The sequence below is a fragment of the Oncorhynchus keta genome, chromosome 25 (genome assembly GCF_023373465.1).
Source record: "Oncorhynchus keta strain PuntledgeMale-10-30-2019 chromosome 25, Oket_V2, whole genome shotgun sequence".
Classification (NCBI taxonomy): Eukaryota; Metazoa; Chordata; class Actinopteri; order Salmoniformes; family Salmonidae; genus Oncorhynchus; species Oncorhynchus keta.
The window spans coordinates 22288216-22303388 of record NC_068445.1 but is presented as its reverse complement, the minus strand read 5'-3'; the positions used below and the strand labels follow the sequence as shown (position 1 = coordinate 22303388).

At 44.0% G+C, this 15173-nt stretch overlaps 2 protein-coding genes across 3 annotated transcripts; both read right to left on the bottom strand.

Annotated features, from left to right (window-relative positions):
- On the bottom strand, nt 1-3314 carry akr1a1a (aldo-keto reductase family 1, member A1a (aldehyde reductase)). Of its 2 annotated transcripts, XM_035764342.2 has the most exons (11): nt 3170-3314; nt 2910-2999; nt 1994-2107; nt 1782-1901; nt 1533-1684; nt 1215-1410; nt 1092-1141; nt 810-959; nt 644-716; nt 358-444; nt 1-150 (listed from the first exon to the last, which is right to left on the bottom strand). In XM_035764342.2, exons 3-11 carry the CDS (start codon nt 2072-2074, stop codon nt 85-87), a joined length of 975 nt encoding a protein of 324 aa, XP_035620235.1. In that variant the 5' UTR covers nt 2075-2107; nt 2910-2999; nt 3170-3314; the 3' UTR covers nt 1-84. The 2 variants fall into 2 exon arrangements, with proteins under 2 accessions (XP_035620235.1, XP_052334889.1); XM_052478929.1 differs by lacking the exons at nt 2910-2999; nt 3170-3314 and having other exon boundaries at nt 1994-2902.
- An 861-nt stretch (nt 3315-4175) lies between these two features.
- On the bottom strand, nt 4176-14979 carry LOC118377433 (transitional endoplasmic reticulum ATPase). The gene is made up of 17 exons (XM_035764341.1): nt 14801-14979; nt 13417-13528; nt 13047-13219; nt 12800-12942; nt 11193-11323; nt 10814-10945; nt 10534-10636; nt 10281-10414; nt 9905-10040; nt 9690-9802; nt 8813-8977; nt 6962-7084; nt 6462-6674; nt 5983-6291; nt 5629-5784; nt 5364-5518; nt 4176-4712 (listed from the first exon to the last, which is right to left on the bottom strand). The coding sequence occupies exons 1-17, from the start codon at nt 14815-14817 to the stop codon at nt 4607-4609; spliced, it is 2421 nt and encodes an 806-aa protein (XP_035620234.1). The 5' UTR covers nt 14818-14979; the 3' UTR covers nt 4176-4606.
- Between the last annotated feature and the right edge of the window lie 194 nt (nt 14980-15173).

The window sequence follows — 15173 nt, the reverse complement described above, 5'->3', positions numbered from 1 at the left end:
TGGGGTCAGTAGATCTGTCTCGGCGTAGGGTCAGTTGATCTGTGTCTAGATGTGGGGTCAGTAGATCTGTGTCTAGATGTGGGGTCAGTACGGCTCATTGAAGGGGAAATGGGGGTGCTCTGCGTCCCTCCACACTCTCTTTCCGTCCCTCTGTGAAGAGAACACACAGTTCCATTCTGTACCACCGGAAAACCCCATGTCTCAACTGAAACTCAGCTAAATTTGCCTGCATCTCAGTAGTCTCATATGGCATCCTCATCTACTCTCCTTCACCGGTCTAGTTGTGACCAGGGGAGGAGGCCGTATAAGACTATTGACATGCACCCTGAGGTCCTATCTGAGACAATCGGACCTTACCTCCACAGCTGGGACGATGTACCTCTCGTTTCTGCTGAATGACTCCATCTGCTTCATGTCTTCATCCGACAGAGAGAAGTCAAACACCTGTCAATCAGACACAAACACCCAATCTAGAAAACAATCACAGTAGCTGCACAGAATTGTAACCTGTAGCTTCCTAGACTCAGCCGGCCCTGGATCTCGCAAAAAGTCGCATTTTGGGGAAGAGGTTAGAAGTTTCCAAACTGGTCAAAAATCATGCAGGTCAATTGGTATTCTTTCTACTAGATGGCACTGTCCTCACCTGTATGTTCTGCTGGATCCTGGAGGGGGTGACACTTTTGGGGATGCAGACTACCCCTCTCTGTACCTGCCACCTGGAGACACAGACAGACACACACCTGAGAATTGCTCATTACACTGTGGCTAGTTACACAGAGATCTTGGGGGGTTACAGTGTACTGTGTTACCTGAGTATGACCTGAGCAGGGGTCATGCTGTGGCGGAGGGCGATAGCCCCCAGTCCAGGGTCCTGCAGCAGGCAGGGTTCATCAGGCGAGGCCCAGGGCCTGTCACCGCTACCCAGGGGGCTGTAGGCCGTCACACATACACCTACCGACCTGGAACATACGCAAACTATTACACACACACACCTACAACCGTGGAATACACACACACAGTTACACAAACCAACAGACATACACAGGGGCACACACACCACTACACACTAACTTACACACACACAAACGTACCTGCAGTGACTCAGCAACTCAGCCTGGGACAGGTATGGGTGACACTCCACCTACAAAGACAAACCAACACACACATGGTCAGAGAATATTACACAGACATACTGTGCACACTCAGTCCCATACCTGGTTGACTACAGGCTTGTGTTTGGCGATGCTGATGATATCGTCTGTCTGTCTGGCGTTGAAGTTGGACAGACCGATGGCTCGGACCAGCCCCTTATCAACCAGGCTCTCCATGGCAACCCAGGTTTCCTGGTAGTGTATGTCATCGTAACACACACTCCCATCGGCCCGCTTAGGCATCAGCTCTGTCCCACGCCTGGAGAACACACAGGCAGCTCAGAGGACCATAACATGTCTGGGACGGGTTTCTAGTACAAGTGTGTTCGTTGAGATGTGCAGTCATATTGAGGTGCGAGTAGGGGTGTGTGTGTTGCTCACTGGAAGGCCATGGGCCAATGCATGAGGTAGAGGTCCAGGTAGTTCAGTCCCAGGTGTATTAGACTCTTCCTACAGGCTGTCTCTACATCGTCAGGGTGATGCTGGGTGTTCCACAGCTTAGAGGTCAGAAATACAGCCTCACGACGCAGGGCCTGGGGGCCAAAACAGGGGATCAACACACACACATACATGCACAGCTTTCCAGAAGGGTTTTTCTAATGCTCTGATCAAAAAGTGTGTGTGGCTCACCTTTCCTGGTCCCAGCCTCAGAGCCAGTGCCTCCCCGACCTCCTGCTCATTACTGTACGCAGCAGCACAATCAATGTGTCTGTAGCCACAGTCTAGAGCCGTCAGCACCGCCTGCTTCACCTACAGTGACACAGATAGTCAACACACACGTTAAGGTTTAGGTTATCTGTGTGGATGTTAGTTTTTTGAATGAGAATTAATAGCATTTTGACCTGTCCAGGGGCACTCTTCCAGGTGCCCAGCCCCACCAGGGGAATCTTATGCCCTGACGACAGGGTCACGCAAGAACTCATGGTTCAGTCCAGAGGTTCTGAAAGGCAGGCAAACTGCCAGACAGACAGGCACACAGAAACACACATCATAAATGTTATATGAGGTAGCAACATGGTGTCCAGCTCTAGAGGCTAAACCATCGCTATAGTTCTCTGAGTATGACCCAGTTGACCTGGTGTCAGTTGCAAATCACCATGACTAAGTCTTAATGCTGTGTTACTGATTATCACTCATGTTTGAATTCATTAACTCAGCACAGGAGACTCAGATGTGTGACATATGAGATAATATACCCAAAATATTCATACAACAGTTAAAACAGGCAAATCCTCTCTTTTCTCTCAGTCTCTCAAACATTTTCAACTCTTTCTGAACCTTTCATAACATAACTCTATAAGAACCTAGTTTCTATACCTAAATAGCTGATCCAACTATATGACAGTCACAGGCTGGCTTTATGGGAACACATTACTGATTAACATCATAATCCTCTATGTCACGTGATACAGTATTGTATTAAAGTATAGTACAATGCCTAACATAGGTTGAGTGGTCTGAGGTCATGCTGATCAAATCAGAATCCCCCCCCATATGCTACTTCTTTCAGCTTCAGCTTTACAGTTTAAATGTAGTTTGTTCCAGTATATTAGTACAGTCTGTAACCGTGTCCACCATTGCCTGAACCCCAATGTGAGCAAATAGTGATTAGAACTGAGATGAGATACACAATAGTACATCTGAGTCACACTAACACCCTGGTGCCGTTCCCCCTGTGGAAATGGAGAAGGTTCTCTAACGTGAGAAGTTATGTGTATAATGCTAGAGAAAGAATATGTGAGGAGTGATAGTTCTTACCGATCAGAAGTCTGTGTGTCAGAATGTGTGTGATGCTCAGTAGTCAGGCTGGTTTTAAACAGACAGAGGTCAAAGTCTGGATCTGTTTATCTGTAACCCAAACAGTTGGGAAACTTCTAAAACGAACTATAGTGATCTACAGAGGACCAACAGGCAATGAACATATAAATAACCCATTTTCAGTCTCAGAATAACACTCATGGTCTCATGAATTAGAACATTGACACTCAACATCATGTCAAAACAAGAAAATAGCCAACCTTAAAGGTCCAGTGCAGTCAAAAACATGAATTTTCTATGTTTTATATACATTTCCACTCCGAGGTTGAAATAATACTGTGAAATTGAGCCTTTTCATAATTTTCCCTTTTAGTGAGAGAGACGTTTGAAAAGACGGCGGCTTTTTGTGGGATGGAGCTTTGGCCTTCCATGGTGACATCACCATGCAGTAAATTAGTTACTAGTAGGAACTCTGAAACAACCTACTTGCTAACTGGTTGTAGTTATTATACACGTCGTGTTCAACCAATTAGCAAGTCGGACATTTTCAAGTTTCGACTATCGCGTGAACACGGCAATAATGGACCAATAAGAAGGTTCCAAACCTCTGCCAATAACAGTTCATTTTCAGTTTTCCCTCCCCACTCAAACCCCTCCCAGATAATCCTCACAAAATTTGACCTTTAAATGTCTGTTTTTATATGCAACCTGGGATGGGTTTGATCTAGTAAGTGTGACAGTGTGGTCAGATACAGGATTGTAGACATTGAGATAATGGCAACCATTTTGAATACAAATATTCATGACAGGTCTCACATTCATGACAGCTCATGCATGCATGCAACTCCTTTCCATTGTAATTTACAGGTATGTAATGCTATACGGGACCATTGAAGGCCTGGATGATTAGGTGGCCAGTGGTATGGTGACCAGGTTGGGAAGTACACTAGGGTTTAGACTTCTACTCAACTCGAGTGCCATGGGACATTTAGCGACCACTAGAAAACAGAGGTAGTTCAGTGAACAAGCTTGTGTTAGGACTAGCCCTGTAGACCTGAGGGCTCACGTTAGCTCCCAGAGCAAATACATAGGCTTTTTAGCTCAGTGGGCTAACACTGTCCTAAAGCATGCAGATGGCCTGGGTTTGACACCTGGTCCCACATAGTAAGTCGAACCTCTGACATCTCATCTAAAATAATGAGAAACTGGGTTGACAACTTTGTTATGGTGAACCTACTGTGGAACTGTACAATAACATCAAACTAGTCATTTTGTGAGATTTTATTTTCAAACTTGTCGTCATACATTACATGCTGCTATTCATAAAAAAGTAATTACCAATATTTTTCTTATAGCTGGTAACATAGGGTTGTGATAATAAACTCAGAGGCCACTCAACCCCCCCCACTGTCAACCAATCACCTTGAACTTTTCACCTCTATCCACTGCCCCGCTTCCCGTAGCAGGCAGTAAAAGAAACGCCTGAGCGGGGTCTGTAGAAACCGGAAGCTTCCAGTTTGAGGACGGATCAAACCAGGTAGCTACACGCTTTTGCCACCAGAGAGGAATCAAACAACAACAAAAAAACATGAAAGAAAGATGAGTCCTAAAAAATGGTCAATCAGGTTTGAATGTTTGTACAGGTGTGATCACATAAGAGCTGGCCACTATGTGGCACCATCCGTCAGTCTGTCTGTCTATCCATACAGGTCGTCATCGTTATCCTCGTTAAACACTGGCCCCCCGCCTGTTCCCCCGGTACCCTGGCTTGGACCACTGCCCCCTGCAGCACTGGATGGGAACCTGTGAGACAAAGACAATAGTCACCATTATAAACCAGGTAGTTAGGGTCCTGGATGCTGATTGGCTGAAACAGCATTAAAGCCGTATGGAAATATGGCTAATATACCACAGCTAAGGGCTGTATCCAGGAACTCTGCTTCGTACCTAAGAACAGGCCTTAGCCGTGGCATATTTTAGCAATAAGGCCAGAGGGTGTGGTAGATGGCCAATACACCACGGCTAAGGGCTGGTGTGACATAACATTGCTGTCAGCCAATCAGCACTCAGGGCTTGAACCACCCAGTTTATAATTAAGCAATAAAGGCACGAGGGGGTGTGGTATATGGCCAACATACCACAGCTAAGGGCTGTTCTTATGCATGACGCATCTCAGAGTGCCTGGACACAGCCCTTAGCCGTGGTATATTGGCCATATACCACAAACCCCCGAGGTGCCTTATATTGCTATTATAAACTGGTTACCAACGTAATTAGAGCAATAAAAACAAATGTTTTGTTGTACCCGTGGTATACGGTCTGATATTTTGGCAATATACCACACCTCCTCTGGCCTTATTGCTTAAATATACCACAACCCCTCGGGCTTATTGCTTAATTATAGCACATTAAACACTGTCACACACACACCCCTGAGGTCACACACAAACGTACCTGAAGCTGCCAAAGCCTCGGCTCTGCTGCAGTGTCTGGGCAAACATCTCGTATTTGCGGATGTCATTGTCGCTGACGGAGCGGCGGGCGAATCGCATGGCCTCCTCAAAGTGGTCCTTCCTGATCTCTGGCACAGGGTCATCTTCCTCTACCTCCTGGAGATGAGAATAGAGGGAGGGTGGAAGGGGGGGTAATTGAAAAAGAAAAGTAGACGGAGAGAAAGAGAGATGGCGTGAACGAGGTGTGTGCGTGTGTATGAAATTACCATAGCAGAAGGGTTGGTCTGCCTCTCCCTCTCTCGGCGAATCTCGTTCTCGATGCACTCTCTGATGGCCAGCTTACAGGCCCGCTGACAGATTTCTGTAAGGTCAGCACCCGAGAAACCATTGGTCATCTTAGCCAGGAAGTCCAGATCAACATCCTATAGGATAGAGGAAGGAGACAGGGTGTAACCAATCAACGTCAGGGTAATGACAGATCTATAGCACCTGAAACATCTTACATATTGGTGCGAGTCACTAAATCTTGTTACATAATACAACTACCATCGGGCTCTTGCTACATTAGCATGATGATAGGTGTATAAAGATGTAGTGTTTATGAGCGGTGTGTGTTTTACCTTGCTAATGGGGCTCTTTCGGAGGTTAGCCTTGAGAATGTTGATCCTGCTCTTCTCGTCAGGCAGAGGGATGTAAATAAGCTGGTCCAGACGGCCGGGTCGAAGGATGGCAGGGTCAATGATGTCAGGGCGATTGGTGGCGCCGATGATGAAGACGTTCTTTTTGCTGGACATGCCGTCCATCTCAGTCAGGATCTGGTTGATGACACGGTCGGCCGCTCCGCCACCATCTCCCACATTACCCCCACGGGCTTTCGCTATGGAGTCCAGCTCGTCAAAGAACAACACACACGGGGCTGCCTGGCGAGCCTGTACACACAGAAAAACACAGTAGATTACACCATATACTATTGAAAATGGTGTAGTGGTGTACCACAGGGTTCAATGCCAAGACTACTGTTTTTCTCCTTGTTGATTTATGACCTACCATAGCGCACAAATAGAAATGTTAACTTTGGTGAGTCACTTCTATGTCATACCTTGTCAAAGATCTCCCTGACATTAGCCTCAGACTCTCCGAACCACATGGTGAGAAGCTCAGGTCCTTTGATGGAGATGAAGTTGGCCTGGCACTCGTTGGCAATGGCCTTGGCCAGCAGGGTCTTACCGCAACCCGGGGGCCCGTAGAACAACACTCCCTTAGACGGGGTCATACCGAACTTCAGGAACTTATCAGGGTGCTCCACTGGGTACTATCGGGGAAAGAAAGCTAGAGATAAGGTATGACAATGTGTGTAAGGTTAAACTTTGTGCACCGGTTTGATTGCAGGCCTGCATAGGACGAAAGCAGAGCAGCTAGCGAGGTATACTGCTCTATGTCAGCGGTCACAGGCAGCCTTGCTGTATGGAGAAGGTTATTTTTTCCATCCACAAGTGTCCATATATCCATGACTTATGAAATGTTTGAATCCTTCGACTAATGTGATTTGTGGATTCAAATAAATCATTTTAAATGTGTTTGTGTGCGCGCACGTCATACCTGCACCAGTTCCTGCAACTCCCTCTTGACATCTTCCAGTCCTCCAATGTCCCCCCAGGTGATGTTAGGAACCTCTACCACCGTCTCCCTCAGAGCTGATGGGTTACTCTGGCTCAGAGCCCACTGAAATGCAAACACACGTTTAATATCATATACAGTTGAAGTCCGAAGTTTACATACACTTAGGTTGGAGTCATTAAACTCATTTTTCAACCACTCCACAAATGTCTTGTTAACAAACTAGTTTTGGTTAGGACCCACCCCGACTTAGTAAACAAACTAAGTCGGGTAGGACATCTACTTTGTGCATGACAAGTAACTTTTCCAACAATTTTTTACAGACAGATTATTTCACATATAATTCACTGTATCACAATTCCAGTGGGTCAGAAGATTACATACACTAAGTTGACTGTGCCTTTATACAGCTTGGACAATTCCATCTTGGCTTTAGAAGCTTCTGATAGGCTAATTGACCTAATTGACATCATGAGTCAATTGGAAGTGTACCTGTGGATGTATTTCAAGGCCTACTTTCAAACTCACTGCCTCTTTGCTTGGCATGAAGGGGAAATCAAAAGAAATCAGCCAAGACCTACTTGGGGGCAATTTCCAAATGCCTGAAGGTACCACGTTCATCTGTATAAACAATAGTACAAACACCATGGGACCACGCAGCCGTCATACCTCTCAGGAAGGAGACGCGTTCTGTCTCCTAGAGATGAACGTACTTTGGTGCGGAAAGTGCAAATCAATCCCAGAACAACAGCAAAGGACCATGTGAAGATGCTAGAGGAAACAGGTACAAAAGTATCTATATCCACAGTAAAACGAGTCCCATATCGACATAACCTGAAAGGCTGCTCAGCCAGGAAGAAGCCACTGCTCCAAAACCGCCATAAAAAAGCCAGACTACGGTTTGCAACTGCACATGGGGACAAAGATCGTACTTTTTGGAGAAATGTCCTCTGGTCTGATGAAACAAAAATAGAACTATTTGGCCATAATGACCATCGTTATGTTTGGAGGAAAAAGGGGGAGGCTTGCAAGCCGAAGAACACCATCCCAACCGTGAAGCACAGGCAGCATCATGTTGTGGGGGTGCTTTGCTGCAGGAAGGACTGGTGCACTTCACAAAATAGATGGCTTCATGAGGGAGGAAAATGATGTGGATATATTGAAGCAACATCTCAAGACATCAGTCAGGATGTTAAAGCTTGGTTCCAAATGGACAATGACCCCAAACATACTTCCAAAGTTGTGGCAAAATGGCTTAAGGACAACAAAGTCAAGGTATTGGAGTGGCCATCACAAAGCCCTGACCTCAATCCTACAGAAAGTTTGTGGGCAGAACTGAAAAAGTGTGTGTGAGCAAAGAGGCCTACAAATCTGACTCAGTTACACCAGCTCTGTCAGGAGGAATGGGCCAAAATTCACCCAACTTATTGTGGGAAGCGTGTGGAAGGCTACCCGAAACGTTTGACCCAAGTTTAACAATTTAAAGGCAATGCTACCAAATACTAATTGAGTGTATGTAAACTTCTGACCCACTGGGAATGTGATGAAAGAAATAAAAGCTGAAATAAATCACTCTACTATTATTCTGACATTTCACATTCATAAAATGAAGTGGTGATCCTAACTGACCTAAAACAGGGAATTTTTACTAGAATGAAATGTCAAGAATTGTGAAAAACTGAGTTGAAATGTATTTGGCTAAGGTGTATGTAAACTTCCGACTTCAACTGTATACATAACCAGGAGTAGTATAGTTATTATGTACTGGGTTGTGGTAGACTGTGTATTCTACCCTAGGTAGAGACAGTCAACACTTGGTAGTGTGTTTCCTACCCTGAAGTCGTCCATGGTAACGGCCAGGGAGTTCATGACCTCCGCATCGATGGTCTCGTCCTCCAAGTCGATTAGGTCCATCTTCTTCCTGATGGCCTGGAGAGCAGCCTCAGAGCACAGGGCAGCCAGGTCAGCACCCACGTGGCCGTGGGTCTCATTAGCCACCTACACGGAGATACAGGGAGAGTTAACACGCAGGCCAGCCTCGGAACACAATGCTACCAGTTCAATGGGTGTGGGAAATGTATGTCAGCCACCTAACAAGACACACACCCAGGATGTGTTCCAAATGGCACCCTATTCCTTCAATCAGGAAATGACAACTTTTTTTGTCACTTGTCCATTGGACAAGTAGGACAGATTTTTTATTTTGTGCAAAAGCTCAAGTCACTTGTCCCCAAATAAAATGGTCCAACACCATTTTTACATCACTGTATGAAGAAAATAACCACTTTTAATTTTTTTTTTTTACCATAGATAATCTGACAAATTTAGGCTACGCTGCCTATTTAGGAAGATCGGTCAAGATTGACATTGGACAATTATTTCCCGATGTCCTCCTTCAAAATCGGCCACTAGGGACAACAGTGAGCACTATTACCGTCAATTAGACTTGGGTTTTACTAGGGTGTTGTGGATTGGGCTGGTGGATGGGGAGTAATCTATTAACATTGTTCCAATGTTGGCCTCCCTTATTTAATTCTGATCACAATATCAAACAATTATTCTGATGTGTGATTTTTTTTTTTTTTTTACTTGTCCATTCGGACAACTTAAATCTATGTTTTTCTTATCTGACAATTATTTTCCTTGTCCCAGCGCAGACAAGGATTTTACCCCCTTTTTCGTGATATCCAGGCCAAGAGTCAGCACACACCTGTTCAAGGTCAACATCGTCATTCAGTTTCATGTTCTTGGTGTGGATCTGCAGGATTTCCAGTCTGCCTGTAGCATCAGGGATTCCAATGTCCACCTCCCTGTCAAAACGCCCTGTAGGCACAAGCACGTTGGAGCATTAAAGCAACCAATATAACTGCACAATAAAAACATAAAAACACCCTGTAACCAACCGGTAAAAATATGTATACGTACCAAATCTCCTAAGTGCAGCGTCTATGCTGTTGGGTCTGTTGGTGGCTGCCATGACAATGACATGAGCCCTCTGCTTCAGCCCGTCCATCAGGGTCAGCAGCTGAGACACGATACGCCTCTCCACTTCTCCATGGGTCTACAAACACACACGCATGTCAACAACAGCAGGATATACCTCTCCATCCAATCATGGGTCTACAGAAAATGTCAGATCAGTTCATAGCTGCTGCACTTTGTTTTTATTGAAGTGATACAATGTCATAGTTGGGGGACCCTTTAGAATGATTTTTCTGTTTCCTTTGTATTCAATTTTTATTCTCTTGGTCTGCACATCAACTGATGGACACCATTAATACCCATTCTCTCTCCCCCACACCTTCTCTCTCTTTGGAGCGATAGCGTCCAGCTCATCAATGAAGATGATGGCAGGAGAGTTCTTCTCAGCCTCCTCGAAGGCCTTCCTCAAGTTGCTCTCACTCTCTCCAGCCAGCTTACTCATGATCTCAGGCCCTACGGACAGGAACACAGACAGAAGGGCCATACAGAGCAACATCAAAACAGCAAGAGTACAATGACTTATCATGAACACTGAACCTCTGCCAGGGAAAGGGTAAGGTTTAGAATCTCACCGTTGATGAGGAAGAAGAAGGCTCCAGTCTCATTAGCGACAGCTCTGGCAATCAGGGTCTTTCCTGTACCGGGGGGTCCGTACAGCAGGATACCACGGGGGGGCTGGAGGGGAGTACAGGTGCATGTCAGTCATTAGAACATTTCCAATAGTGAAAAATGCTTAAGCCAATTGAAATGGTTGACTTTCAAGTCTGGAAAACATGTTTTTAAAATCTTTACTGTTCAAGAAAGTGCGTAGACTAACACAAGGCCTTGAAGATAGTGAACGGTGTGTGTTACCTTGACTCCTATAGCCTTGAATAGTGCAGGGTGTCTGAGTGGCAGCTCCACCATCTCCTTGATCTGAGCCAGCTGCTTCCTCACTCCTCCGATATCGTCATAGCCCACCTCATTCAGGGACTCCTCCTCATCCTAAACACACAGAAAACACACACAGAAATAAATCTGAGGCTTGAGAGTTTGTTTGCTTACTAGGGCTAGGTATTTGCAGGGACTTCAGGATACATAGGTACCGATTCATTACATATTCCTACCCGACCCTCTTGCTGTGGACTTGGAGAAAAGCAACGCTAATTGGCTAAAAGTACAATGCCTAGATTTACATAGGCTAAATTAAGAGTGCTCTGCCCACAAGCAATTGGTTGAGGTTGTGACCCACCTCTCTCCTGATAGGCTCTCCCTCGCAGTGGATGACGGTATCGGGGGCAACGATGCAATAGGGGTTGGGGTCAGTCTCCACCACCTTGAACTCCACCGCACGCATACCCCCCCGAACCAGGAAGATATCACCTACACACAATGACAAATTACAGAATAAAATATAGAACAAACAATTGTTCACCGGTGCTGTTTTGAAACAAAACGATTGGTAACAGGTGTGTGTTAGGGATGGGCACAGTTAATCGACTATCCAGACATCTGAACAGACATTCGTATTTGAACACATTTTGGGATAATTTTTTAGGCATATTTTAACAATGAAAAAGCTGTTTAAATGAAATGGTCCATGTTACACACAAGGATATACAATGACATGTAAAATGCTTAATTTAATAAAACAACTAACTTTAGAATGTAGTGTTTATGTACGGCGCATTGAGCTACTGCTGCTTCAGATGTCCCATGGCATTGACAGTTCATTGTTAACAGAACTGTAAATGCAGCCTAGTTCTAGGGACACACAAAGTGAATGTTTTATTTTCAAGCAAATTCTCTCTCATAGGTTATGGGTTGCGTTTTACATTTGACGATCATAGCTCATTTAGCCCTCTGGTCAGCCCTGACAGCGGTATGCCATTTTCCCCACTTCAAATAGCAGTTAGCCTACAGGCGCACACCAACAGAGGGTCCACAAGACCTGACACAGATTCATGCAAAACACTAACCAGAAAACTTTTTTTTATTATATATATAATCTGTTCTATTATGGCGAACATTAGACTTCACGTTCACTGTTAGCCTAGGCTATTGTTAGCTAAAAACTACTGGAATAGCACCCTGAAACCAACTGTACACTATCTGCTGCGGCATCATTCTGATTAGAGGTCAACCGATTATGATTTTAACGCCGATATCGATTACTGGAGGACCGAAAAAAGCTAATACCGAATAAATCAGCCAACATATATTTTGTAATATATATTACAATTTGTAATATTTCGTAGAATTTGTAATAATTAACCATTACAACAACACTGAAATTAACAATGAACACTTATTTTAACTTAATACATAAATCAAATCTATTTAGTCTCAAATAAATAATGAAACATGCACAATTTGGTTTAAATAATGCAAAAACACAGTGTTGGAGAAGAAAGTAAAAGTGCAATATGTGCCATGTAAAAAAGCTAACATTTAAGTTCCTTGCTCAGAACATGAGAACATATGCAAGCTGGTGGTTCAATATTCCCAGTAAAGAAGTTTAGGTTGTAGTTATTATAGGAATTATGATGCGTCGACTATTTCTCTCTATGCCATTTGTATTTAATATACCTTTGACTATTGGGTGTTCTAATAGGCACTTTAGTATTGCCAGCCTAATCTCAGGAGTTGATAGGTTTGAAGTCATAAACATCACTGTGAAGCAAGCATTGCTAAAAACTTGAAATCGGCACTAATTAAAATTGGCCGACCTCTAAATCCGATTGGTCAAAAGAGTAGAGATTATTGTATATAATTTTGACTATATGAATATCCGGAAAAATATATTTTATGTGAATAGTGAAATCATTTCAAATGCTCATCCCTAGTGTGTGTACTGACCCTTGCGGATGGGCCTGTAGGCCTCTAGGAAGTAGGGTTTGAGGTAGACCTCAAATAGATTGCCAGTGATTCCCTCCACGGTATCATCAATAGGCAGAACGTGGATCCTCTTCCCATACTTCACATCAGGACACGGCTGGATACTGCAACAGGAAGAATAGAGAAACATCACTCATCTAAATTTTCTTTGGGCATATGTACAAAAACAAACTTGTTTGTTCCCGTGTGTGTGCATCTGTATGTGTACCTGATGACATCCCCCAGACGGACGCGGAGGTTGTTGCGGACCACACGGTTCATGCGGATCTTCTCATCAGAGCAGGTGTCGTCAGACAAAACAATACATACTGACTCCCTGCGCTTCTTCCCCTTCATCAGCACTGTGTCTCCACGAAACAGCTGCAGCTCATCCATCTTTGCCTAAAAACAGAGTATGAACACCATGAGTTTCACTAGATGTTCTAAATACTTTTAGTACAGCAGGATCAGATCGTTTACAGATCTTTGCCGCAGCTGAGAATCAAAATAACACATGCTTGCTTAGAGCCAGAATAATTACATTCTGGGACTGTGAACAGAGGATGAGGTTACAAATCCACCCAATCACCTTTGCCTACCTGAGAGAGAGAGACCACACTGTTGTCTTCATTGATGGATTCATCAACAATCAATCTGTTAGGTCTGGTCTTCTGCTTCAGAATCGCAGTGGAAAGATCATCATTTTTGGATCTGGGTGAGACAAACAAAAGCGATAAGTTAAACCTGACTGCCTGATATTTCAGTTACTACATACACATTAATACTTGAGCTCCCAAGTGGCGCAGCGTTCTAAGACTCTGCACCAGGGTGTCACTATAGACACCCTGGTTCGAATCCAGGCTGTATCACAACCGTCCGTAACTGGGAGTCCCACAGGGCAGTGCACAATTGGCCCAGCGACGTCCTGGTTTGGTCGGTGTAGGCCGTCATTGTTAAGAATTTGTTCTTAATTGACTTGCCTAGTTAAATAACGGTTAAATAAAATAAAAAAATCCTTGACCTATTGGGAATATTGATTAACAATGTCATTAGCTAACTAGATAGATCAGTATAGCTGGCTATAAATGCCGTATTTGCAAAGCTAGCAATTTAACATCGCGCAATCACTTAACTTGGCAAACTTTCATATTGTACACTTTGTTTCATGATCAGCTAAATAGCTACGCTGACGTTAGCTAAATCGGAAATACTGTTCATTCATCGCCAGCTAATGTTTGCTAACTAGCTACTAGTAGCCAAGCTGCAGGTGACACAGCAAAAGGACACACCTTTATATATATATTCCTAAATTACCTAAACCGTAATTACACTTTGAATGATACGTTTATTAGCTAGCTAACTAAACGGTTAACGTTAGTTTAGCTAAGCCAGTAAGTAAGTGACATGGCCGGCATTTTCATCCAGCTTTGACAGTTAGCTAGCTACCCAACCACTTACGTTAGTTAACGTCAGGTAGCTAGCGAGTTGGCTAACTATAACGTAAACACATTTACATGGTAATGTATTTAAAAAATGTGTCCTGCCTCTAATTCATCATCATGGGTCCTTGGATGAGTTTGTCAAGCCAGAGAGTCACAGGCTAGCTAGTTAGAAACATATGTTAACATTGGTTAGCAAACTGTGCCGGTAGGCCCAGCTTGCTACTTTTTGTCAGGTTAAGTTGCCTAACGTTAGCTAGCTAGATACAAACGTCTGTCAGTCATGTACGGTAGTTTTGGACATTCCATTGACTGGTCCCAATTACAGTGTACAACGTTACGTGCTAACGTTAGCTAATACTTGGTTACCTAACTAGCTAGCTAAATTCACTCGTAGTAAGAGTCTTCCATAAACCGTAATGTTAGTATGGCATGACATCCAATATGCTAACTAGCTAGCTGAGGTAAAATACCAGAAGAGTCTAGGAGCTTAGCTAGCTAATTCGCTTGTAAAAAATACACCTTTGTATCTATTTATACTTACTCTCCTCCCGAGGCCATGGTGTTACTCCTTCTGAAATAGCTAATGTGTATAAATAAAAAGTAGCTACTGTAGCTATTTGTTAAGCTTTGTCCGCAAAGTAACTTCACAACGTTCTCTTGAGCTCTTCTTCTTTACATTTGTATTGGCAGATCGCATCCATGTGGTGCATACACCACCACCTACAGTAGTGGAGTGTGAGGCCATTCAAGGCCTCTTCTTCGTCGATGCGGTTGGCATCCAATAAATGTTGCATTACCACCACCAACTAGACTGGGTTATAACACCCTTATGCTTTACTTGAAAAAAGGAAAATAAATTAACATTTAACCTATCCCTACACTCATTAAAAAACACCACCCTACTCCACTATTTA

What these genes read in the sequence shown, in the direction of transcription:
- LOC118377433 (XM_035764341.1), bottom strand. An exon ending in GTGTGGTCTCTCTCTCTCAG is followed by an intron (nt 13,220 to 13,416) that starts GTAGGCAAAGGT and finishes CTCTGTTTTTAG; the next exon opens with GCAAAGATGGATGAGCTGCA. An exon ending in CGCTGCACTTAGGAGATTTG is followed by an intron (nt 9,803 to 9,904) that starts GTACGTATACAT and finishes TTGTGCCTACAG; the next exon opens with GGCGTTTTGACAGGGAGGTG.
- akr1a1a (XM_035764342.2), bottom strand. Translation starts at nt 2,074, where the DNA reads ATGAGTTCTTGCGTGACCCTGTCGTCAGGGCATAAGATTCCCCTGGTG. An exon ending in TGAGGCTGGGACCAGGAAAG is followed by an intron (nt 1,685 to 1,781) that starts GTGAGCCACACA and finishes TTTGGCCCCCAG; the next exon opens with GCCCTGCGTCGTGAGGCTGT. An exon ending in GAGTTGCTGAGTCACTGCAG is followed by an intron (nt 960 to 1,091) that starts GTACGTTTGTGT and finishes CGTATGTTCCAG; the next exon opens with GTCGGTAGGTGTATGTGTGA.